Source organism: Falco cherrug, chromosome 15 (genome assembly GCF_023634085.1).
Source record: "Falco cherrug isolate bFalChe1 chromosome 15, bFalChe1.pri, whole genome shotgun sequence".
Classification (NCBI taxonomy): Eukaryota; Metazoa; Chordata; class Aves; order Falconiformes; family Falconidae; genus Falco; species Falco cherrug.
The window spans coordinates 13,595,985-13,621,342 of NC_073711.1; the positions used below are offsets into that span (position 1 = coordinate 13,595,985).

At 55.0% G+C, this 25,358-nt stretch overlaps 2 protein-coding genes across 8 annotated transcripts in view; both read right to left on the reverse strand.

The window, feature by feature from the left end:
• The window catches only part of DLG3 (discs large MAGUK scaffold protein 3), a 79,177-nt gene extending 74,679 nt beyond the window's left edge, over positions 1–4,498 (reverse strand). Inside the window, exons 1-2 of one of the 6 annotated variants that reach the window (XM_055727097.1) lie at positions 4,273–4,498; positions 2,197–2,328 (exon numbers count right to left, since the gene is read on the reverse strand). In XM_055727097.1, the coding sequence (XP_055583072.1) occupies positions 2,197–2,328; positions 4,273–4,288 (148 nt within the window). In that variant the 5' untranslated portion in view covers positions 4,289–4,498. Of the gene's footprint in view, positions 1–2,196; positions 4,218–4,272 lie in introns of those variants that run through there. The other 5 variants (XM_055727098.1, XM_055727095.1, XM_055727094.1 and 2 more) reach the window with 5 other exon arrangements.
• Positions 4,499–4,751: 253 nt separating this feature from the next.
• GDPD2 (glycerophosphodiester phosphodiesterase domain containing 2) lies at positions 4,752–22,229 on the reverse strand. Of its 2 annotated transcripts, none has more exons than XM_055727116.1 (16): positions 22,105–22,229; positions 13,494–13,642; positions 12,232–12,335; positions 12,065–12,158; positions 11,762–11,821; positions 11,295–11,393; positions 10,814–10,907; positions 10,220–10,365; positions 9,653–9,735; positions 8,958–9,108; positions 8,192–8,407; positions 7,241–7,392; positions 6,722–6,869; positions 6,418–6,500; positions 5,936–5,964; positions 4,752–5,633 (listed from the first exon to the last, which is right to left on the reverse strand). In XM_055727116.1, exons 2-16 carry the CDS (start codon positions 13,605–13,607, stop codon positions 5,581–5,583), a joined length of 1,626 nt encoding a protein of 541 aa, XP_055583091.1. In that variant the 5' UTR covers positions 13,608–13,642; positions 22,105–22,229; the 3' UTR covers positions 4,752–5,580. The 2 variants fall into 2 exon arrangements, with proteins under 2 accessions (XP_055583091.1, XP_055583090.1); XM_055727115.1 differs by lacking the exon at positions 22,105–22,229 and adding an exon at positions 16,213–16,753.
• Positions 22,230–25,358: the final 3,129 nt, after the last annotated feature.

Sequence of the window (25,358 nt, forward strand, 5' to 3'; positions counted from 1 at the left end):
CTTCAGACAGGGACACAGCAGCCCAGTGAGAAAATGGGGGGGTGAAAAACAAATAAAATAGAAATGCTCTGCCACCCTCCCAGAGCTGTCACTGTGCTCCACCGGGTCCAGACTGTGGACACTAAGTGACCCCGGTGTGTGCTGGCCGTGTACGGGCACAGCGAGCACGCAGCTGGACACAGCATCACACGTGTCCATGCAGGGAATTCACAAACCCATTATCCGGGGAGGGGGAGGAGGGGGCGGAAGTAATTGATGCAAATTCCTAGTTAGGTAAACACATCTAGAGAAAGCTCGCTCTGGCACGGGGACCTAATATCCTGTTAAACCAGTTGAAAAGGTCACCAGCAATCAAGTGACACTCCCTCGTGCCAGCATTGACAGGACACCAAGACAGACGGCTTACAGCAGGGAGCTGGGAAGTCTGTGCAGCATCTGCGTGCCAGCGTGCAAACTGCAGCCAGCCTGGCGTGCACGCAGATGTGCTCTCTCCAGCTACACTCTCTGCAACACTTTTGCACTAATATGAACAGCCCCGGGCTTTGGGAAAGCTGCTTTGCTGCCTTCACACAGCCCTGGGGAGGGCTGGGGGAGCACACAAAAGCAGCCAGGGGTGTTGGGCTCATGTCAGGTTTGCCAAGGCGATCACAGCCCTGCTGGGGACCACTGCCTCCAGTGTGGTCCATCTTGAGAGAGAGTTGTATAAATGAAGAGGCGAGAAAGGAGCTGCATGCTGGTCTCTTCAACAGAGGAGTCCACTGCCCCAGGGAGCCCTCCCTTGCTGGCTGTCTCTGCTGCCAATGGCACAGACGTCCTAGCATGAGCCCTGCACAAAGATGCACTCGGGCTGAAAGCCTCCAGGTGATGCTCCAACAGCAAGAACAAGGAAAGGAGAGAATAAAATCGCTCAGGGCATGATTGTATTTCATTTTCAATGGATAACCTGAAGCACAGAGGAGCTGCTGGCAACTTGAGGGCACGGAGATGGGTCCCTGGCTGTAGGGGTGTGAGGAAAAGGCAAGAGCTGCCAAGTGGAGAGTGATGGTGAGGGGGAATGCCAGGGTTTCCTGGTATTGGAAAGAGAGAGAGAGAGCGCGCGCCTTGGGTCAAGATGCACTGAGAACGAGGCACAGACCACACATGGACCTCTGCATTCCAAGGCCGAGGTCCTCCCCTGGGGTGCAGAGCTTCTGGGGTGCTTTCCCTTCCCTCCCAGCAGGAACTCAAGCTTCTCTCCCATGAGACCTGGGAACAGAAACTGCCAGGGCTATGCACACTTCCCCGAGGACCACAGCAAACAGGACTTAAAGGAGAGGAGCTGAGCAGGAGCTCGTGCCCCTCTCAGCACACTGCAGCTTCTGCAAATGGTTCTCTGGGATTACCTCCAAAATCAGCGCCCTAAGTGAACCCACACAGCCAGGATCTGGTCTGCTCTGGCAGGGAATGGAGCCAAGCAACTTCAGAGTCCAAAACCATTGAATTTTTCTGAAAAAACATACTTTGCAAAGAAAGTGTGTTTTCAAATGCATTCAAAATGGCATTTTCTGGTGCTCAACCCCAAGACGAGCCTCGCTGCCAAGTCTGTTTCTTGGGTGAAATGGAGCCACTTGCATAGTGTGTTACTCGCAAGTGCTTGTAGGTCTAAGTGCCAGAAAAACCAGGATACCCCAAAAGGAGCTGGGTATGCATCAATTCTCTCTCAAAGACAGAAAAATTTAGTTTCCCCTCAGGTCAGCAGCAAGAAGAGAAAGTAACAGGTCATGATGAAGCTGAGGGCTGCAGGGAGGAGCAAGGCCCTGCTGCGGGATGCCCTTGGTACGGCAGCAAAGCTGGAAATCCAGTAGTGGCTGCAGACACCCCACACCTGCACTGCGCAGAGGGTGCTCGCAGCACTGCAGATCCTTTAGCGGGTGCTGGGTAGATCTGGCATGGCCTGATGAAGGTGGCTTTACCCCTTGTCCACAATTGCTCTACTGAGGAATCCTGTTCACAACACAACCACCCAGCTACTGCAGCCTGGATCCCCAGTATCTCCAGCCCAAGCCCTGGAGGGAAAGACAGCCCAGCTTGCTGGCATTATAGACACCCATGTGTTCATACGGATGCCTGGTCAGTACCAGGCACCTGTGCAGGATCAGGCCCCCCAGGAGAGCCCACTGACCACAAAGCCCCAGGGATCACAAGGCAGGGGCTTACCCAGCAGAGCCTGGAAGAGTTCACTTTGGAAGATGTGCGAGACTTTTCCAATGGAGGCTTTTAGCTCCTGCTCCTCTGGGGACCGCAGGGTGCTTTGGTATCTGGTCAGAATTTCCACTGCTCGTTCAGTGTCTGCAGAGATGATACAGGAGTAACAAGGCATTAACGCTGAAGGGTGAACAGACATCATCAGGGAAAGCTTGAGTACAGCCTTGGAGTGGTGCAAAGGGTTCATCTGGATACTCAAGTTGCCTTCCAGCTCTGGATTTTTAAGAGTCAGACAGCCACAAAAGCAGCCTCTTTACACATACCTGGAAGAGCTAACCTTGCTGTGAGGGACCATGGCAGAGAGCTGGGCAGCGGCTAGATGGGAGGTGGTTGTGTCTGCTGGACACGTCTTGGTTGGAGAGGGCTGTGGGTTGCAGTCTCCCATGCAGGGCCAGACGGCTGCAGCAAAGCTGAGCATGGCCCCACTCCCCTAGCCCAAGATATTGCCAACAGTTCTGCTACGTGTATGTCAAAACCTGGGTTTCTATAGGGTGAAGTGTAAGAATTGCTCCACGCAGCAAGCAGCCTTGGGTCAGCAGGAGACACAGTGGGAAAGGAACATGATGTCTTGGGGTCAGGGTAGGAGGGATGCTGGCCAGAAGGGGAGCTGGAGGCTGCCATGAAGCAGTGTTTTGGTTAAAGACTGGGCTCACCACAGCCGTGAGACAACCTTGGACATAAAATAGTGGAGCTGTGATCTCTCTGTGCCAGGACACTTCCATGCTTCTCTGGGCTGACTCCCAGGGCTGCCAGTCCAGCTCCAGCCCCAGATGTGACCCATCTCTCAAGCAGGTGGGAAGCTCCTGTGGACCTTGAGCCCATCCCATCCCTATCAGTGAATATTTCCCTTTGTCAGCCAGGCAGCCGGCAGACAAAGAGCGTCTGTGTGAGGAGGCGGGGAAGCTGTCCCGCCACTGTTGAGGACTCATCTCTTAACCCAGGAACTCATGCAGAAAGGATGACCCTGCTCATCCCAGGGCTTTCAGCAGGGAATTCAGGTCATGGAACAAGGGGGCCTATGTCTGCTAGGATGCATGCCACCTGCTGTCCCAGCTCCTCAACCAGAAGGGGAAGGGGGTTCTGCCGGTGTCACCGTTCCACCCTGACTCATTTTCGGGAGCAGAACAGAGGAAGGAGCCTGGGAAAGCATAACTAGCTTCTGCTCAGAGCTGGGCTCCTGCCGGCTCCAGGAAAAGCAGAGACTTGCCCAAGCTCCAGATTTATTAGGCTTTATGGGCACCCCAGTCCTGTGTTATCACTAAGGGCTTCCTTCTGCAAGATCAGACAGTGGCTGCAGACACTGCCCAGGCATCCCGTAAGCAGGGTTGAGTCATCTTTGCCTGGTCAATTCCTGACCTTATCAGCAGAAGCTAAAGCAGGTGGAGAACCAGGGCTGGGCCACCACACCAGGACACAAAGACCGTGAGCCTGGTGCGAACACCCCACCCCAGGCTGCACAGAAGGAGCAGCGTGCCACCCGTGCCACCAACCCTGGGTGACAGCCAGCTAGAGTAGGAGACGGCTGGCCCTGGACCACCCGACCCACGGACCTGCTGCGCCTCCAGCACAGGGCAGAGACTGGAGCACCCTCCTTGCAGCACCCAAGAAAGAGCATGTGGTGTCCACGGCCGATCACACCATGCCTCAAGGTGCAAGTCCCGCTTACGGGAGGTGCTCCCTCGCTGGGCCGACACCCCCGTACCTGCCCTCCCGCCAGCACCCGAGGGTGCTGCAAGCACAGCATCCCACGGCCACCCGCTCCGAGCCACGGGGGCACGACGTCATGCCCCGCAGCCCGGGGAGGGGGCGCAACCGGGGGGCACCCGGTCCTCGGGTCACAGCCCCCGTGGTGCGCCGGGCAGGGCCGCCCCGCCCGCGGCGGGGAGGGAGCGAGGGAGGGAGGGAGCCGCCCGGCCGGAGCGCTGGGCACCGGGCACCATCGCGGCGCCGGTACCGGCAGGGCAGCCACTTGTTGAGCGCGGCGGGCCGCGGTGCCCGGCGCTGCGGGCAGGGCAGGGCGCTCCTTACCTTCCCGGCGGATCATCGCTCCGCCGCGGCCGGCGGCCGCTCCGGTCGGTACCAGCCCGCGAGCGGCCGAGCCGCCGCCCGCCCCGCCCCGCGGGAACCGGCCGAGGAGCCGCCCCTCGCCCGCCTCTCGCCGGCACCGCCTCCGCCGCCGCCTCGCCACCGAGCGCGCCCGGCCGCTCTACCCCAGGGCGCGGCTGCGGGGGCCCGCCGGGTACCGGGGCGGCTCGGCCCGCGCCCCCCCGTCCCCTCCCCGCGAACCCCGCGGGCCCGCCCGGCTCGGCCTCCCCCCGCCCCCCCCTCCCCGCTGCGGAGGGCCCGGCCCGGCGGAGCCGCTCGGCCGCCGGCGCCGCTTCCCCGCGCTGCCGCTAGGTGGCACGGACGCACCGCGCACCGCCGCCGGCCCGGGCCGGCCCCGCGGCCGGGGGAGCGGGAGAGGGGCAGCAGGCAGGCACGGCCGAGTCACCCCCGCGGGGTCTGTCTACCGCTCCGCTGCTTTATTGACATAAATAGGTAGGAACAAGTAAAACTCACCTAATCCCCCTTCCGCGTTCAAGGCCCTGCTGCAAGTGACCGATGCCGCACACCCCTCCCTCGCACCCCTCCACAGCCTTGCAGCAGCAGGACTGTGACTGTGGTCCTACCAGCCCCTGTTCCCCTCCACCCCCAGCCCCTGCCCCTCGCCCCCCAGAGCAACAGGCATTCACTGCTGCACGGGGTACCAGCAGCCCAGCCTGCAAGCACGAGGCCAGCAGGGGCAGGACTTGCATCCAGCATAGGGGATGCAAAGAGCTCAGCTCCCCCTCCATCTCGTGAAAAGCCACCCCTGCACCTCGCACCCTCTTTCCTATTCCCTCAAGCCATGTGGCAAGGCAGCCCCCAGGGGAGCAGCAATTTAAACAAGGTTTCCCATCACTGGCTGCAGATCTGCGGCTGACAGGCAGAGGCTGCCCTTGCCCTGCACCAAACAGCAACTCAAATCCCCACTAAGTCTCCAAACTCCAGGGCTGAAGGTCTTAGCCCCACACCCGCTGGCTAAGCACTCAGCCCTCAGGCGTGAACTAGTCCTAGGAAACCCCTGCAAAGGCTCCAGTTCCGCGCTGCCGGTAGGAACTGTGAACCCAGTTCCAGGTCTTTTCAGCTGGGGGCAGGTGTGCACCACACGAGGAGCCAGGAAGGCTACAGGAGATGGGATGCTCAGGAAGGAGTCTGCAAAGGAAAGGAGCCTCGAAGCTGGCCTGAGGAGTGCTGCCCACTTGAGCTGTGCAGGGCTCTGGCCGCCCCTCCCCATGGCTGATGCAGGCTGGAGGGTCACTCTTGCATCAAGCTGTTGATCTTTGTGAGCAGCACATCTGTCTCAGACTCTGGGGAGACAGAGAGGAAAAAAAGTCATTGCAGGCAGCCACCATCGGGCAGTGACAGGTGGAGCAACCTGAAAAGCAGGTTTAAGGAGGCTTGGGGAACATGGGATTCCCCAGCGCTGTCCCAGAGGGCTGTTTGCTAAGGGCAGGACAGGAACTCCCTGGGCTGGGATTCCCTTCCCTCCCCCAGCCACCCCAAACAGCTCTGTCACATTCAGCTGGAGAAAGCTGCCTGCCTGCCAGGGAGCACCATGCAGGTACAGCCCTGCTCCGAGGGAGGGGAGCTCACATCTGTGCACACTCACCCACTGGCCATCTTCTCCGGGAGCATTTCCTAGGAGATGGAATAGGAGAAATGTTAGCATGGCATCTGGCCTCCCTCTTCCTTCCCCCAAGCTCCCAGCTGGAGTCTGCAGGGCCCCACAGGGGGCACAGTCTCATAGGGATCTGCTCTTGGTGCTTGCAGCACTAGTAGAGGAGCCGGGCCAAGGTCCCTCAGTCCCAGCCCACCATGCCCTGGGGTGCAGAGCAAATTAGTAAACGTGAACTAAGGCATGCAGCACCTCAAGGAAGGGTCAGGCCAGATTTTTAGCTGCAGCCTGGTGATAAAAGCTGCCTCCACACACTGCTGTCTCACTTAGAGCCTGGGGGGTCCTCTCCTGTCTGCTGAGCCCAGGGTGGGGTGACAGCAGATATGGCTGGGTTTGGGTATGTACCAGCCGCCCAGGGTACGCTACAGCCTCCCCCAACAGACCTGTCATCGGAGGGTGAAAGGGACCAAACTTACTTCAGCAAGACGAAAGCCCAGAGAATGACAAGGAAGGAAGCGCAGTCTACAACAATCCAGATCATGAGGTATGTGCTGCTGGGCTGCAAGGCAACAAGATGAGCCATGAACACCAGCCAGGGTGGTATGCTGGTGGCACGGCACAGCCCAGCCTGCCATGCCCTCAGTCCCTTCTGCAGGGTCACATGTTCCCATGCCAGCAGAGCACTGAGCAAAACCACCCTCAAGGCAGTTGGCTGCCCAGGGCTGCTGCAGAAGGGAACACACAAGTGCCTGGGGCACAGGGTGAAGGACAGTCACTTACAAGCAGCCAGATAGGGCGATTCATTTCCTTCAGCACCTGGCAGGCGTTGGTGGTGACAGAGCTCACCCCAGAGCACCACAGCACAGAGAACAGCCAGGGCTCATTCACCACATACAAGTTGACAGAGATGTTGTCCTGGCGGTACTGCCTGCATGGGGACAGCTGTGGTCAGAGCCAGCAGCAGACAGCAGGGTGCCAGCACACTCAGCGTACAGCCAGAGAGGACCATATATCTGGGATGTGATCCAGCACTTGCAGCCACGTGGAGCAAGTGTCTGGAGAGCCAGACCCAGGGCAGGTTTACTAGCAAGGCAGAGGACTGCAGCCAGCTCCATCGCCTGCACCAGCCCTGCTTGATAAGGCGCGCTTGTCTGCAGGGCTGTAGCACACCCCCTGCCTTTCCCAGCAGTGCGCCAGCACTCAGCCTCAGCTGGCCCTCACCTCTGCGGCCCCCTGGGACAGAGCTGGGACAGTGCCCAGGCCCCACAGCTCCCAGGCTCTTGGGCACAGGGCTCTCACCTGATCTCCTCAGAGCTCATGTCCTGGTAGGGCAGATTAACATGCAGTAGTGGCTCCTTCTCATTCTGGAGTCTCTTCCGGCCGTAAACTTGCTGAATGCCTGGGGCTTGCTGTTTGACCTGTTCCCTGAATCCATCCGGCAGCCAGAGGACCTAAGCGAGAGCCAGAGAGCACATGAAGAGGAGAGGTGCTCCAGAGAGCTTGCTCTCTTTCTGGTATTTCCTTGCAGGTCCAGGCACACATGGCCTGCTCAGCCAGCTGCTTCCTGCCCCCCTCCTCCATGAGGATCTCAGCTAGGACAGTCTCCTAAGAGCTTGCCCCAGCTAAGCAGCAAACACAACAGAGCCTACTGAGTGGAGAAAGCAGTTGCAGCCTAAGCAGGCTGCAGCAGTTGCATCCCTTCTGGGTCCTTGAACGGATCAAGTACTGCATCCTTTTGGCTCCAACTCTGCAGCAAGAATGCACCTTGGGTCAGCACTAGAGTATGTCTTTTCTGTGTCTACATTCCCAAAAAGCCAAGAAGAGAAAGCGATTTGGGTGCTAATTTATCCCCTTAGGGCAGCATGTGTCCTGTGCTGCAGAGGTTGGATGAAGTGCAAAGGCAACACAGGAGGTTGCAGCACGAGTCCAAGAGCTGCAGGGAGAGGTGTGGCACAGCGTGGGGAGGTGAAGCCTGAACGTTTGTTTTCTTGCTCTTGCTAGCACTGTTGGTTCCCTCCCTAGACTGAGTCACTGTTTACACACCAGGGTGACCAATGCTGGGGAACCAGGTTACTTGGAGGGGTCTAAAGCTGCAGGCATTAACCCCCAATTATTGGCAACTTCTCCCACCTAGAGCGCCCTACACCCGGATAGGGTTCCCCAGCAGGGATCACACATGGGAACATGGTATATGGGGTGGCAGGGGTGTGACAGGAGGGCCTGGCAGCGGTGGGGTGGTGGCCAGCTCACCTGCTGTAGTGGGATGCCTGACTGTAAGATCACATCCAGGGTGGCATTGACGAAGCTCTGGTAGTCACTGTGGTTCTCAGGCCGGAGGTCAAACATGATTGAGATATTGCTCTGTTTGGCTGCCTCTAGTGCCTGTTCCAGGGATGGGATCCTCTGTTTAGTCACCTGGTTGCGATCGCCAGCAGAAAGACTCTGCACAGTTGGAAACGGCCTCCGCTGCAAGGGTGACAGACTGTTAGCCATCGTAGGCAGACTCCCTGTAAGCTTCCACCTCCCAAACTGGTGCCTGTCTCTGGCTCTCAGTTTCCCACACTGGCCTCTCCTCTTCTTCCCCAGTGTAGACAAGCACAGGGATCCTTCTGCTGCACATCCACAGGGCACCTCTCCCCCTCTCCCCACTAACAGCACAGTTCAAGCAGACCCACCACCTGTGGGCAATCAGAGCAGCTCAGCAGTTGGTTAGTCACCTCTTGGGAAGAGCCTTGCCACAGCTGCCTCCAAGCCCAGGCAGGCTGTGCAGCTCCGAGCAAATGCACAAAACGTACAAAACCAGCCTCCTTCATGATTCAGCTAAGGAGTCAGAACAAACCCCAGCTTGGGGCACAACCACACCCAATGAATTTGTGCAGGTGTGGAAGTGCTTCTGCACCCTGTCCAGGTGTCTGCCACAACCAGTGCTCCAGAGGGAGCCTTCCCCAGGGCAGGGCTCATGCTTCACCCACAAATGCACCCATGCCTGATCAGCCACCCCCTGGGGCATCCTGACCTCTAGGAACCAGGTGCCAGCATCCAACTGCTGGAGGTCTGTCCAGTTGAAGGCAGTGCTGTTCAGGGCAGCCCTCTCGGGGAACACAGCCTGCACATTGGTGGTCCTGGTGAGTTCCTCGTCATGCATGAGGAATGGGACCCCATCAGCACTGGCAAAGGAGCAGAGAGGGAAGCCCAGTGTTGCAAGCTCTTTGTCTCCTATCCCTGCCCTTGCATTTCTGCCCCCTCCCAGCCACCCTGCTAGGGTAACCCCCAGCCTTATGCCTACTTGTGGTCCTCTACACAAAAAAAGGGAGTGTCTGGAAAGCAAAGAGCACCTAGAGACCAAGCCAGGAACCAAGCAGTTCCTTGCTCAGTGCAACAGCTGTCCCCCATAGCAGGATTACATGAGAGAAACTAGAGCCAGGGTCTGTGTTCCAGCAGTGCCCCTCCCTGATGGTGCCTCGCTCCTAACGCCCTGGAAGACAACCTGCATGGGAAGACAGAAACCCAGTACCTCTCCCAGATCATTGGAACAGCAAGCTGGCACCAGTCCCACACTGGCAAGGTGGGAATGGCAGAGCTCTTTGCACAGGGCTGCCTTCAAACGAAGGCTGTATGAGTCCTCCCCAAGTGCTCCCAGGATGTCCCATGTGGGAGGTGACATCCCAGGATGCACAGACCCCTTCCTCCGAGTCCCTGCTGCAGATTTACCTCACCATGACGTCTGTCTCAAAGACTTGCACATCACAGTCCACCGCCTTGCGCAGTGACATAAGGGTGTTTTCAGGGGCCAGCTGGAAAAGGAAGAGTGTTAGTGCAGAGTGCACGGACAGGAGGGGGCAGGAGGCAGGCACCCACCCTGCCTGGCTGCACCCAGCAACCCAGCTAGATTCTAGGGCAACCACAATGAGACTGGGGTGACCCTGGTAGGGTGGGGGAATGGAAAAGGACAGCCAGGGCCTGCATAGTCCCTGCCCCCCAGCCCACACTACGCAGCCAGGCTTTCTGCTGAGAGTCACCTGCTCCTGCTCCAGCAGCGCTCAGCAAACAGCTCTGCCTTGCGGCTCCTATGCGCACCCTCCTCACCCATCCTCCAGCACTGTGCTGCCCGGGCTGATGTGGAGACCCCTCTCCACTGGGCTGGCCAGAGCTCACCCAGGCCTGCAGCACCAGGAGTCTGATATGCTGGTGCCCCATGGCCAGGCACAGCCAGGCAAAGCAGCCTGCTCCATCTACCCTAACCACTGTGCCAGGATGCCGCCGGTGCTGGTCACTCACCATGGGTGCTCCTCTGTGGCCAACCAGGGCTGGCTTGGGGGGCAGCTGGCTCTCCTCCATGATGCAAGGGGAGGTGATTCCCAGGGGAGCCAGATACAGTGCGATCATCACCGCGCAGTACACAAGCAGCAGAAACACCTTGAGACCTCCAGGCAGAGACAGAGAAGATGGAAGGGTGAGGTAAAGAGGCAGTATTTTGCAGACTGTTAGGAATAAGCCAAGGCTGCTTCACCTGGCATTAAGTTATGGTTGCCCTCGGTCAGGCATTGCATGCCCAGCCTCAGGAACACACTGCAAATTTATTCTTGGCCCACTACATGTCCTTGCACCCCAGCCCAGCACTTCTGCAGGACTCAGTCTGCCATCCATAGCTGTCCTTCAGCAGCAAAGCAGTGAAGGCTGAAGCTGCACAAAGGGCTGGGCATGAGAAGCAGCAACCAAGCGCAGGCTTTACTACCACATTGAGAACTGGGGACCTGTTCCTACTGCACCAGTGCTCTCTGTACACTACTCCGCCACCAGTGCTGCTCAGCTGGGTGGCAGAAAGCAGGGTACCAGCCAAGGAGGGAGGTGGAGACCTTGGAGGGGTGTTACCTGTGTTGTGGGTACGGTAGATGAAGCTGGCCAGGGGCCAGGCAAGAAGCGTCATTCCCCCCAGGATTCCAATGTGCAGGAAGGGACCTGTTGCCTGGGGAGGCAAAGGCAGGGTGTCAGCTGGCGCCAGCCCAGACCCTGTCCCAAAAATCCACATGCTCCAATGCCAGGGATCTGCCACTGCAGCCAGTACTGCTGGAAGAGCAACAGCGCCAGGGAGGGAAGGACAAGCTCCTGGGGGGACTGAACAAACTCCCTGCTCTGGTCCAGCCCCGTTCATCACCTTGACTGCAGATGCTCCAGGCAGGACTGCAAGAGCAGGAGAAGCACCTTGCCTGGCCAGGCAGCAGAAGTCAATGGCAGGGAGTTAACCCTCACGGCACCCAGCCACGCTGGGAACTCCAGTCACCGCCCTTCAGCTCATACCCACATGCCAGGTACTGGGTACAGCGGGGGAGTCTCTGGTATCGAGGTGACTCACCTGCAGGGAGATACGTGCACTTCTCCACTCCTCCGCCCACTTTATTCCCAGCCCTGTGAAGGCTGCAGCCACCAACAGGGCAGTTAAGATCAGCAGGGTCTGTGGGGCAGGATACAGTGCAGTTAGGGGAGCACACAGCACCCTGCAGGCCAGCTGGGCTCTGCCCTGGCAGGGCCAGCAGAGTCGTCCTCATCCCGTCCTCCTGAGCCCATCCAAGCTTCAGGACCCCACTTTGCCCATCTGAGTTTGCAGCTGAGCTCTGTACTCATGCTTTGAGCGAGGGGAATATTTCCATCCCAGAGAAGTGTGGCTGGGGTACTAACAGCTGCAACCCAGCTGAGCAAGGATGCATAGCCACTCTGTGGGGTCACAGCAGCTGTACGCAGCCCCAGTAGGCTGGTCGCAGCTTCCCAAGGTGCAAGGACAGCAAGAGTAGGCACCATCCCCCTGCACCCCTAGTCTCTCACCTTGTGCAGCCAGTGTAGCTTCAAGGGCTGGCCACAGAGCTGCAAGCACAAAGCAAGGACCTGCGAGAAGAACAAGGAGGCATCAGAGATGGGCTGTACCTCACGCCTCAGCCCTCTAAGGACTCAGCCACAGGAACTGCAACCCACTGACACAGGCAGGGTCTCTGGCTATGTTTAGGCTGACACAGCTCCAGCCGGCCAGATGCTGTGGACTCCACCTGGCTCTGCACAGGGCACAGCGCCAGCCTGTGCTCAGCACAGCTCCGTACCCCCATTAGCCCAGGAAGGATCAGCAGGGCTCACCAGCAGCACAGCAGAATAGGTGATCAGCACGGCCGTAGCTATGAGCAGGACCAGGGACCAGTCTAGCCACAACTTCCTCTGCTTGAAGATGAACCTGCCAGCAAAGGAGACTATCAGAGGGGCAGGCGGGACACGGGGACCAAGACTGGATGCGGGATCCTACTCACTCATTGAAGTTGTGAAAGTCATTGAGGATGATGACGGTGAAGTAGAGCCACACCAGTGTGAAGAGGAAGACACAGAAGAGGAAAAGGAACCAGCTGCAGTCACACTGAAAGCCAGAGATGACAGCTATGCACACACCTGCAGGGCACCTAGCCCCTGGCCACATTGCTGGGACTGCTGGGGAGCACCCAGCCTGCAGCAGGGTGCACAGGGAGTCACAGCAGGCACCGGTCTCATGGATCCAGGCACTGAGCTGGGAGGGAACGGAGCTCCCCAGGAGGGTTCTTTTGGCTGGACCCACGCTACAGGAAGCTGGACCGGCAGCTCCTACAACGAGCTGAAAAGCTAACTATGGCAGGAGGACAGCCCCTGAGGCAGGACTGCCTCCTTTCCCGTTCAGCAGCCCCTGGGAGCAGGCTAGGACTTCGCACATGGGAAGGGGCAGGGAGCCAGGTCCTGTTTCCTTCTAGCTGGGTGATCTGTGGTTTGGGCAGCGATGGGTGCTGTGCCTCAGAGCTGCCATTGCAGTGGTGAGCTTGCAGGTTGCTCCTGCCTACCCAGCCGAAGCCAAGTCCAACTTCAGGGTCTCCAGCCCCTAGCCCTGCCTATGTGGGGAGGTGAGGGGTGCCACAGGTGCTGAGCAGGACACCCAGCAGCCCAGCCCAGCTCATACATTCCAGGCAAGATGGGACATGCAGCAGCACAGCCACTCCCATGGGAGTTGGAGACCTCAGAGAATCTCAGGGCCTCACCCCTCCCAGGTTACAAATTGCCAGGGACACCCCCTTCCAGCACCCCATCAGCGGGGGCAGCACCCAGCCCAGGAGCCATGCCTCCCACGTGCCCTGCCAGGCACTCAGTGCCTCAGGACCTGCCTGCCACGCTCAGCCCCCAGGGAGCACAGTGCTCTGCTCCAGGCACGTGCGAGCCCTGCCACAGCCACACGCTCAGCCAGGCAGGGACAGCCACAGCTCAGCCTCGCTGCTGCCAGCGTGCTGCTCTACCCTTTTTGTCACCCAGTGGGATCAGACAGCTTGCCCTCCCACCACTGCAGGCTAGGGCAGTCCCTGGACAGGGAGGGTGCCAGGTAGCACCACAGCTCTCCGGGGGCTCAGTCCTGCGGAGCAGGGCCAGCGGCAAGGGGTCAGCAGCCCAGTGTCTGGGCTGAACCCTCCAGCCCAAGACCCTTCCCACCCCAGCCACCACACTGAGCTTCCCACGCAGGGGCTGGCCAGCCCCAGCTCAGCATCACCCGTGGTATCACCTTGGTGGTTCTCAGCCCCTTTCTCTTCTCCTTTTTGGCGGTGATCCACTGGCAGCTGTAGAGGCAGAGCAGGCAGGTGGCACAGGGGCGGCAGCAACCAGGGGGGTCTGCCATAGCGCCGGGCTGTCCCAGGCCAAAGATCAGGCGTCCTGTAGGGGATGCACACTGCGTGTTGGCACAGACCTCCCAACACACAGCACCCCCTGCCCCATGGTGATGGTGCACTGCGGCATCCTGGGTCCAAGTACCCTGGCAAGAGGCTGCCCCAGAGCCCAGGGTCATAGCAGGGCTTCTGGTCACGTCCCCAGGCAAGGCACAGTGCCAGGGAAAGCGGGAACACACGGTGCAGCCCAACCTGTTCAGCAGGCTGTCCTGGGACCCTTCACTTAACGAGCCAGAGCAAGCCTGGAGCTGGCAGAGAGCAGAACCTGCTCCTCAGCCCAGCATTCAGCACTCTGCCTGTGTTCGAGCTCCAAGGACTGGCAGCCTCACCAGCCAGCTCGATGCAACCTTGCACCCAGGGTCCCTCGAAGCAGCCCAGCTGCAAGGATCACGTAGCCCAGTGCCGCAGCCTGGGGTTCCTGCTGCGTAGCTAGGGGTATATGCAACAGCCTGGGAAGTCCCCATCCTCCTCCCTAAGCAGCACTATCTTGGCAGCCGTCCAGCTTGGCTCATACAGCACGGGGTCCCCAAAGGTGCTGGAGGAGCTGCAGCTGAGCAGCCGATAGATGGGTTTTGGTCCAAGTGCTATGGGAGGGAGGGAGGAGAGTGGCAGTTAGGGGAGGAAACCCACTGCTTCAGTCACAGGCACCCAAGCTGGCTGAAGGGCTACTACCGGGTTCCCCATGCACTGGGAAGGGGAGAGGACCAGAACGCTCTGCTGTGGTCCCCAGATTCCTGCTGCTCGACTGGAGGAAGCGGGGAGCCCCAAACAAAGTCTCCTTTTATCCACCCCAAGAAACCCCATGTTTATTACTGCTTGCCGTACTGTGAAGCTGCTCCTCCTGCTCATCCCAACCTCCCCAACAGGCCAAGCACTCCATGCAACACCATCACCCGGCAGATTAAGCCACACTTATTTCATTGCAATCGCTGAGCCAGGCACAGGAGCCAGCTGACCACATCCTCCCAAGCCACATCCTCTCCAGTGCTGGGGGCAAGGGTGTGCCTAGCAGGGCTGTGCCCCATCCCAACCTGGGCCCTGGGGAGGGGGACCAGAGCTAGGCCAGGCCCTTCCAGCCCCAGCCAGCCACACCAGACTGGCTCTGCCATGCCCTGGCTACGGCCAAGGTCAGCATGGTCTCCCTCCCTGTGACAGAGCAGCACCCCAGCACACACCTTGCTCCCAACCACCACCAGTATGTTGGTTTCCAGTGCTGGGGTACAGAGTCTCCTCAAGACCCACAAAGAGCAGTGGCTACTGGGGCATGCACAGCCAGATACCAGCCTAAGAGCCAGACCCCTAAACTGCCTAGCCAGCTTCTACAGGCTCTGGGGGCTGCCATCAGCAGGTCCAGCCACCCAAGGCAGAGGATGCCGAGGAGTACAGTGGTACCCACATCTGCTGCTCCCTCTGTCTTCTAGGGACCAGATCAGCAGCTATGACCGAAGGCGCCAGCCTTAACACAAGTGCAGGAAGCTGTGGGACCAGAGTTTCCTTCCCTGATGCCGAGGGGCTCTGGCTGTAGGCTCACACCCTTGCTGTCACCAGAAGCAGAGGCACCATTTCCACAAGGGAGCAGCCAGCATCCCCTGAGACTTGCCCTCTCCTCTCATCACTGCTCACACAGGCAGAGCAACAGTGCCAGCAGCTGCTCAGGGAAACCCCGCCACCTCCCCATCTGGCTCCCACACAGGGTACAAAGTACAGCAGGAACAGCTCGGGGCACCAGCTGAAGTTCAGCGCTCTGCTGCTCTGAGAGGCTGCTGCTGCCAGGACTGGCCACAAATCTACACCAGCGGTGCTACCTGGAGGGAAAATGCCACCCTGCTCCCCAGCTCCGAGCGGGACTGCAGCGGTGGGACCAGTAGCTATCGTGCAACAGCCTTGCACGGGGCACAGGTCCCAGCTCTGGGACACACAGCAGACTCTGCTCGGCTTCTGCTCTGGCTCCAGGGGGGAGCTGCACAGCAGGAGCAGGGGGGTCTGGCAGGAGCCCTCCCTCAGCTCCCACCAAACAGCCCTAGTGTGGCAGACACCGGTGGCTTGAAGGGGTCCACAAACCCATCGCTACAGTCACTGACACAGCAGCATGAACCTGCAGCCCCACAGGGCCCCTTGTGCCCCAGGGGTGCTGGCACAGGACAACCAGGTGGCCATGGGCACAGCAAGATCCCCATGTCCCCACTGAGCCGAGCCAGCCCGGGCTACATGCCACCGGGCAGGCCGGCCGGAGCTGATGCCCAGCCCCGCTACCTGTCCCCTGGGCTCCCAGGACGGAGGGCAGCGCTCCTGGGTCACCGTGCAGAACAGGGCGACCCAAAACCAGCAAAGGCAGCACAGGCTGGCCCAGCCCCCCCCATCTCCCCATGCAGCCACCCCTAGAGCCCCTGTCCCCGCACACCACAGCACGGGCACAGCAGGGCAGCCCCCGTCCTGCCCCCCCACCCGCACGCAGGACCGGGACAATCCCCCCCCCCGCCACTGCCAGCAGCAGGGGACAGAGTCCCCGTGGCACGGACTGCCACCGCAGGGCAGCGAGCCAAGCGGGTACAATACCTGCTCCCCGCCGACCTCGGGTCCCCGCAGCCGGGCCGCCGGCAGGCCAGGTAGCGCTGGGCCGGGCTCCCTGCGCGGCACGGCCCCGCTCCGCGCCGCCGCCCCCGCTCCCACCCCGCCGGGTGTGCTGGCGGTCCCGCCCGCAGGTCTGCACAGGCCGCGGAGGCGGGCAGGGCCGGGCAGGGCCGGGCAGGGCGGGCTCCCGCCGGCGGCTTCGTGCCCCACCGACCGACCCCGGCGCGGCTGCCGCTTGGCGGCCGCTGGGAGAGCCCAGAAGGGGCCCGGGGGGCGTCACGCCCCGCGGCTCAGCGAGTTTGCAGGCAGCCCACGCTCCGGGCAGGCTAAGGCCCCAGGGAGAGCGCCCGGAGCGGGACGGGAGGCGAGGCACGGCTTCGTGCGTTGCCAGGGCTTCCAGGGCTGTGGGAGCCCCTCTGTCAAAGGGAGGATTTTCCCCTCCTTGCAGAGGATGCCTGGGACAGATGCATCCCGGGCCACCATCTGCGGCTCACTGGGTCACGCTTCGAAGGCAGAAGCACAGAGGTAAAAGCAGTTTCTGATCCTGAGCCAGGAGGAACACTTCAGAGCCAACGCGTCTGAACTTTGCTGCACCAGCATGTGAAAGGAAGCCCTAAGACAGGGGCCTGATACCTCCTGGAAATGGATGAGGCAACGCTCTCCATCGCCCCAGCTCTCTGTGGCATGGCACAGCTCTGTCCTGCTCCCTCTGCTCCAGGTCTCAGCAGTGGTGCAGCCCGCGGTGAGCCAGGATTTAGGATGGGTCCTCGGACCTTCCCATGTCAGCGACTTGCTCCATCATCGCGTGGGATCTCAGGGGACCCCTGTCATCTCCCACTTGCCAAGGAGCAAAGAAAGCTGATTTACAGGGACTTGATGGCATCCTGCAGTGGCACAGCAACTGCCAGGCTGGGCAGGCACCCCAGAACTCACCGCACAGCCGATCCAATGCCACACCGTTATTAACGGCTTTGGCACAAATCACTGAACAGCTCCATAAAACGTGCTGATCAAGTCCATCTGTAAGGCCGTATTCAGTGGAGGGCCTGGAACTCTGCAGGAGGGATTGTGTAATGTAACCCATTGTTTCACACCTGAAGGAGTAAACTGAAAGCATTGCAGTGACCAGGAACACCCCTGGGACAAGCAAGCAGCCCTGCACCCCAAGTTTTGTCAGCCGTGAGCAGCTGGCAGCAAGGCTCACCTCCCGCACCCTGCGAGCTCTGCCAGCCCCAGCACAGCCCCGCCGGCCATTGCAGGTGAAGTGCTGGGGAGAGGGCTGCAGGTTGTAAAGGGATTGACAAGCAAAGCGCTGAGGAGGGGTGAAGGACCACTCAAGCCAAGAAACAGCTTCGGCAGCGGGGAGGGGAAACCTGAGCATCGATAAAGAGACAAGGCAATATGCGAAGAGGGGGCATTGGAGAGCCAAGTGCTGTGGGTTTTAAGGGTGCAACGCAAAGCTGGTGGGACAGGCACCCCTCCACCACGGGCAGATGGAGCGGCAGGGCCGACTGCTCCTCCAGGGACCCCCCCCGGGCACTGGCAGCGGGGTCCCCTCTCTCCTGAAGGCCCGACTGTGACAACGGCGGCGCCGCGCAGGGGGCGAGGCCGCCGGGGCCGCCCCGGGCCCTCCCCAGGGGAGCCCCGCCAAAAGCAGGAGCGCAGCCCTCGCCGCCTGCAGAGGCCGCCTGTGCCCACCAGAGGGCGCTGCAGCCGGCGCTGTGGCTCGGCCGCTCCGGAACACTACCCCGCACTCTACGGTCCCGCCGCCGGCTCACGGCCAGGCTGTGTGGTCCTGCCCTGGCCGGACACGGGCAGCTACAGAGAAGGAAGCGGCGGCAGGGCCGCTATTCCCGTGTGAGCCCCCGTCTTCAGCACCGCGGGAAGCATCAGCCATTTTTCCGCCCCCCCCTCGCCGCGTGAGGGCAGGAGGCAGCCATATTGAGCGAGGGCAGCGGCGTCGGGCCGGTGCCCGTAAGGGGCGGAAGCCATTTTGAGTGCTGGCACGTCGGGCGGGCGGCAGCCGCCGCAGCCGTGCCCGGTCAGTGCGGGCGCGCTGCCGCCAGCGGGCGCCCTTGTCCCGCGCTGCCACCGCCGCCCCCGCGCCCCGCCCCGCGCTGTCGCCTCAGGCGGGCCCGGCCCCGGGGAGCTGCGGGGGCGCCGGAGGGCGGCTGGGCTGGGGGTCCCCAGCGACGGAGGTGGGCCTCGGCCGGGGGCTAGCACAGCCCTCACCGGGAGCTGCCTGTCGCCTCAGGTAGCTCCGATCACTCTGATAGAGGTGACATTTGGGGACATCTAGGTTGCTTCTGTCGGCACTGTGAGGCCTTCCCGTAGCTGATGTCCACACGACAGGAATCAGCGGCTCACCGAGCTGCTGCTTTGTGAGGGAGACCCGCCCTGTGCCGCCTCCATGCTCGGTGAGCCCCACCAAGGAACGGGCCCCGGCTGCCTCAGCCCGCCACAGCACAGGAGCACAGGCCAGAGCGTCACCGCACAGGAGCCGAACGAAGGAACGCAGGGATGCTTCACAGCCGAGGCCATCAGACTGCTGTGAGCAGGGCCATCCTAGGCACTCTGCCAGCTCAGGTGCTTGTCTGACCTCCAGGAGCCAAAGGGCAGTTGAACAGTTAAAGCTAACAACCAGAACGCATTGTCAAGCTAGCTTGCCTCTACAACTGTATCACCGTGGCCTCTGGGGTGCCAGAATTAGTTGGGAAGATGGAAAATAACATCCCCGTCAGCACAGTTGAATCGGTTCAAGCGTAACATCAAGTGTTGCATTGCCGTATGTGAGATTTGTGCCCTGCCTTCACTTGTGAACAGTCTCATCTGTTCTTTTGAATTCCGGTAAAATTATAAAAACAAATGCACAAAGGAATTGTCTTAAGTGAGCAGGGAAACTTCTGTTGGTGTACTACAGCTCAGCTGAAGTTACCTCCCTAGATTTTTAACTTGGGGAGCAGAGAAGGCATTTTCAACATATGGAAGTGACTTAATGGCTTTATGTTAGGTTGTCAGCTGAACTGGTTACAAACCAGTCTTTTCAGAAAAAGATTAAGCCACTGTTTCAATTACTTCTGTATTTCACTATAGCGCCTGTAATTGACAAGAAATATGGCTTTTAATTTTGACTGTTTTAGGGAATGTTCTCCCTTTATGCAATCCTCCATAGGACTCGACGTGGGATAAAAGTGTAAGGTCACACAGGTTTCTGTAACCATTATTTGACACTCTCTCAGCTTGTAATGGACAGCAACAAAAATCAGCGTATCACTGTTCCTCTGCTGTCAGCACTTTAAAAGCCAGTGGCACAGACTGTGCTTCCAGCCCAGCTAGTAGCTGACCTACGTAAACCGATAGGCCAAGGCAAAGATCTCTCCATCATGAGTCTAAAAATCCTTGCTGATAATCTGCAGCAATATAGAACTTGCTATAATTTGAAGCTATCTTGCACAGGCACATTAAGAAGTTAAGCTGTGAGAAAGAACTACTCCAAAGGTAAAATGCCTACTTAAGGGAGGGTGTTGTTCATGACACTGGTCCCAGTGGTTAGGTTTACTTTTCCTAAATGCCCAAAGCTTATAAGGAATTAAAATCTGTGGTGAACAAACTTTGGATCAGAGATTATTCTTTTCCCCCCAGAAGCAGGCCAGTTAAAGAGATCAGGAATGCTGATTGTGAGATTATCGTTCAGCATGAGAAAAACCTCTATGAACTGTATCTATTTCAGCTCTTACCACTGCGTTTGTATGATACGAGGCAAATCACTTGACCCAAACTTTTCATGGGTGGTCCTTATAGTTTTCATTTCCTGAATACTTGAAAACAGCATGGGGCTGATTTTCAGGAGTGCTAATCATTCATTGTTGTAATTGAGATGAATGATAGGAGCTCTGAGGATCAAATGCTAAAGAGTTAAGAGTTCAAGCTGCATAGTAACAGCACATCTCAGATCGGGCACTGTACCAATGCAGCATTTAGCCCCACTGTTTTCATAGGAATCTTAACACCCCTCAAGGGTTTATGGAGATACAGTTTTTCACATACGGAGAACACAGACTTTTAGAAAAGCACAGTAGAAAAGCAGAAAATAATCTGTTCAGTAAGCATTAAACTGTATAGATACAGTTAAGAAATTATTTTTTAGACATAGTGTCATGACATATCTAAAGTTGATAATAAGGCAAAGAAGACTTTTCTGGGGCTCTCTGAAAAAAAGTGTTCAAACAGGAAAATCTTGCTTTCATTAAAAAAAAAAATAGTTACCAGATTCTGATATTTCTATCAGAGATCTATCCTATAAGATTTACGTGCTATATATCATTGATGATTTCAATGACTGAATTGTTTTTGTCCAGATACAGCTTTTTCTTTTTGGAACTTGAGCTAGTTTAGAATCTGAAGATGTTTATCATTTGCCGTTTCCTAATTGTCTTATCATTGCATGCTTAACTGAAACCACACAATAACAAACCTAAAGCCAAATCTTAAGTGCTACATTTAAGCTATGATAGAAGGGATACTCACAGGGTATACTCACATGCAATTTTGCATCTTAAACCACATATTTTTGGTTTTTATATAATCTACAAAGTAAGCTAACTAATTTAATTATAGCAGAACTGTTTTTCTAGTTGGCCTGTTTCCTTTACAGGGATAATTAGCTTTACTGGAAGTTAAAATGTAGGCATAACTTACTGAATGCAACAACACTGATACCCTGCAGAGCTGGTTCCACTTATACAACACTGAAAAACATACTTGAGCTGTATCAGTGGTTTATGTTATTTTCTGACCAATATTTGTGGTTTTTCCAGGAAAAAAAAAAAAAAAAAGTACTTCCCTTGTCTATAAGCATAGATGGTCTATAACCATCCTATCTTCCACTCCCTTCCGTTGTTCTACTACGGAAACTTTTGTATTTAGCCTTCTTTTGTTTACTAGCTTTTAAGACACACCATTATTTTTGCTCTGGGATAAGCCTTTGTTATGGAGTGTTTGCTCCTAATACATCTCTAATTTCTGTTCAGAGTTATAGTTACTGTAGAACAGTATTTCCGCTCCCTTTCAGGATATAAAAGCAGCTGCAAGATCAATATGCTATGAGACTTTTTTTTTTTTTTGTTTAAGCTGCCTTTCTTTCATTGTTTCAGAAGCCTTCCATGAAGTCCTTACTGCTCACTGATGTTACTGCTAAACCACATACTTTGTTACAGTATTACTGGGGAGCTGACAGGAGTCTAGATAGGGTAAGACTCTGAATCAGCATTTGTATCAAAAATGAGCTTAAATACATGACAAAGGAAAGCTCGACTCTCAAACTATAGCAAGCACCTATACAGCCCAAGCTCCTAAGCACATAACTTGTAAATACTTGCTTTCTATTCAAGTATCAACACAGAGGTTCAAGTCAGCCCTTGCTCAAGGAATACCACTTCCAATCCCTCGCTAACCTTATCAGCCATGGGATTCCATCCCCTCTATAAATCTAAAGAGAAAACAGAGTCCTATTCCATATCTATTTCAGTATCACTGCCTTACTCTCAAATCGGTTATTTGAAGATAGATAACACTTCCGAGAATCATGATGCCCTACAACCAGTAACACTTATATTTTACTTGTAGGGCTACCACATTTTTCCTACTTTATAACACCTACAAGCTGTTACTATCAGATACCTTCGCAGAATTATTAGAATCTTTCCTGCTGTCTTACAGGAGACAATTCATTTATATCAAGCACTTCTATAAAAGCAACCTTCCTATGGATGTAACTTATCTGAGTCCCATATTTTTTCATTTACTACAAGCTATTAGTTTACATGCTAAAAAACCCCCCACCAACCATCAAAAAAGGCCCAAAACTTGCACACTTACCAGATAGAAATAGCTTCTTGTTTCAAACTCTTCAGTAAATATGAGCAACAGCTGTTTGCCATTGCCAAATTTATAGGACCAGCCTCCAGAGCACTGTGCTAAGGGTAGGTTTATATAAAGGGCTCTTGCTAGGGAGTAGTGAGTAATCTGATGGGGTGGTGGTGTCTGTGTGTTCATAGCTGGCTGGGCTTATAGCTGTGTTGTAGTAAAGCTAGTATGTAGCATTAGTAATTGAGGAATAGTTTTTATTTGAAAAGATAATTTTTTGGGTCTGGAGTAATTAGTTTAGTGTTTTTTTGTTCCCTGTAAGTATAATTCCCTGACCATGTTCAGTTACAGTTTATTATTTTTTTTTACTGATGTAAGGTCTTTTGAGTCATAAGTATCCTTGGCTAAAGGCTCTACTGAGTTGTTTAATGGAGCTAAAATGTTTTAGTAATTAAAAAAGAGCTTAATACTGTCTCTTTTCTTACTTCATAGTTATAGGTATCTGCTGTGAGTATGTACAAAGGCTTTATTTTCATAACTTGCATCTGAATCTGCTTCCTGAGCCTTTAACTAGTACAAAGGGTTGTGGGGGATTTCTAGCTAGTGGTCTATATCTGTATTTTTTATTTTATGTTTTCTCAGAGTTGCTATATAATCAGTATCTCTGGGACTTTGTATCTAGCTGCCTGTGGCTTCTCATAGTCAATATTTATGGACAAAAGGTTGTTTGTTTTTTTTTGAGGGGGGAAGCAAGTCTGCTTTCCAGACTACAGAAGGTGGTTGTAAAGGTAACTTTTTCTTGACATAATGTATTGGTTAGAGGGGAAAAAAAAGGTGCTTTTTTTGCATTGATGTTACGAAAGTGTAAGTATAACCTGTTGTCTTGCCTCCTGTGAAACTTTTTTTTTCCTGGAGCCTAGGCTGTAAGAGACACTTGCTGCTTTTTCGTGTGGAGTGGCTGACCTGTTCTGATGAAGAGTTTCTGTTACTAGAAAGCATAGTAGAAAGCTGTTTGGTTATTTTTTGTTAGTTTTCTGACAATGGAAAACTGAATTTCTGAATGTGGTGGAGAGGCTCAGCTGTAAGGTGGAACTTCAAAGTGTAAAAACCCCAGGCTGCCAAATCCCCGTCCACAACAGTGCTTTGGTTTCTACTTGAGGGACCTGCTGCAAATGACTGGTTCTGGCAAATTAGGGCTAGGTCTTGTAGCTTGTGCAGGTAATTATCCAGAATCAGTGTTTCTCTGCTGCCAGCTTGAAGTGCTTGTGCCTGTTTGAATCTTTAGAAGAGTTAAATGCCCTTTCCAGTGAGCAAAGAGAATGTACTGTGGGAATGTATTAACAGCTTAAATAACTTGTAGTATCTTGAGTCTATGTATGTATAGGCCATCTCTGTTGGAGCTGTATTCTTAGCTGCTTAGGAAGTGATTTTTAAGTAGGCATTATGTGATCCTTTTGTTTAAGCTTAGTAGCTCCCAGGTTATCTGGAAGCCCACCAGCTTGTTTCTATTAAGTTTCCATCGATGACTGGAAATAAAGCTAGAATGAGAAGTCATACTTCTAAGGTTGTTCTGCTTTTGAGTTTGTAAAAACATCAGATTCAGATGTTACTAAGACTAGATAAATAGTAACTTTGGAGGTAGTGGTAATTAAAACAACATGTGTACTTTTTTGGAACTTGGTGGATTCAGATGGGTAGGATATATAGGCAGGTATGACTCTTAATGCCTACCTATCATGAACTTCATGCTTAATTTTTTATGCTTAGCTACTTTAACAGATTGGAGTATTATAAACAATTAATTTATCATTTGCATATCTCTTTAAGGTGCTCTTTGAGCTTTCTGAAGTATGGCTAGCTTTCAGTTGTACATTGGCTAGCTGTCTGTCTATTAGGTGCTTATTTGCCTATTTGGTTCTGCTTTCTTTTGTTTGTGTTAATTGATGGCTTACCATAGATCACCTTGTACCCAGGCATGGAGTTGAACTTCTGGGTGATTTCCAAACAACTACTCATTGTTTGGCACTTGTACCTCTTGATTGATGGTTGTTATTTTTCCTGGTCCTTTTTTCCCCAGCTTGCTTATATTTCACTCAAATGAAAAGCTCATGCAGTTAACTAGCTTGTGCAGTTAAAGGACGTGCCTATTGCTTTCCCTCACAGCTTAGCTTATGATAAAATGTTTATCTCTTCTTATGCTTTTTGTGAAGTTATTCTTGGTTTTTGCTGTTAAGAATTTGAACCTGTGTCCAGAACAGACTGTAATTTACACTAAGAAATGAAAACAGACTTGTAATTCTTGTCTCCTGTGTTGCAGCAGACATGCACTAATGCTAAGAAATTCTAGGCATTCCTGTGAAGTGATCACTAGGTAAGATAGTTATACAGAGATCTAACAACTATTCACAGGACTTACCTTTACTTTAAAAAGGAGCTTGAGTGCTTGGAAGAGGTTCTGTTCTTGTTTGGCAGAACTGGGCTGGTCCATGGCTTAAAAGTGCATGGTGGGTTTAGAATTTGTGAAGTTTATGAAGAGGGTGCTCTGCCTTCTTGATCGCTGCAGAGTGATGCTGATGTGGGAGGATTTGTTGCCTAAAGTCCTTATTTCCAGCCCTGGGAGGAAAAGAAGCACACCTGGAAAAAGGTTTTCAGAGCAAGTCCTGGGAGGGACCTTCAGTGGTTGAAATGGATATTGAGATGAAAAATGCTGCTTTGTTTGCAGCTGTCATACTTGGAGCTACTGTCACAGATGGTACATCATCATTGCATTAGGCATCATATAGCTATAGGATGGAGGTGATTGTTGCTTCAGGTACTTGCATTTGCTTGCCTTGTCAGATACAGTTACAGACAGATGGTTATGAGGAACTGAGAATATGCATAGCTCAGCATGAAGGACATTTGTCTTGGCACTCTAGCTGTTTTGTCACTGTCAAGCTTGGTTTCTAGGTTCTGCAGAATTATATAGAAGCTGAGTGAGTACTGCACGTGTTTGAGACAGTCCCCATAAGTGAAGGCTAGTATGGGAGAAAACAAAACATACTTTTTTGCAAAAGAAAAGAAATGGTGAGGAGAATATAGGAGAATGCATTGCAGGATGAATATGAATGGAACGAGCCCAAACCAGGGATGCAGCAGTGACTGAAACTGAAGGTGGGAGTTCTAGTTGTGTGATAAAAATGTTAGGAATAAAACTGCAAAGCTTAGATGGATATTGCTGGGGCCTTCTGTCCAGGCTGAGTTGTGTGACACTGACATTCTTCTCC

What these genes read in the sequence shown, in the direction of transcription:
- GDPD2 (XM_055727116.1), bottom strand. Translation starts at nt 13,607, where the DNA reads ATGGCAGACCCCCCTGGTTGCTGCCGCCCCTGTGCCACCTGCCTGCTC. An exon ending in GTGCACGTATCTCCCTGCAG is followed by an intron (nt 10,908 to 11,294) that starts GTGAGTCACCTC and finishes TTGCCTCCCCAG; the next exon opens with GCAACAGGTCCCTTCCTGCA. An exon ending in CAGGCATCCCACTACAGCAG is followed by an intron (nt 7,393 to 8,191) that starts GTGAGCTGGCCA and finishes GCTCTCGCTTAG; the next exon opens with GTCCTCTGGCTGCCGGATGG.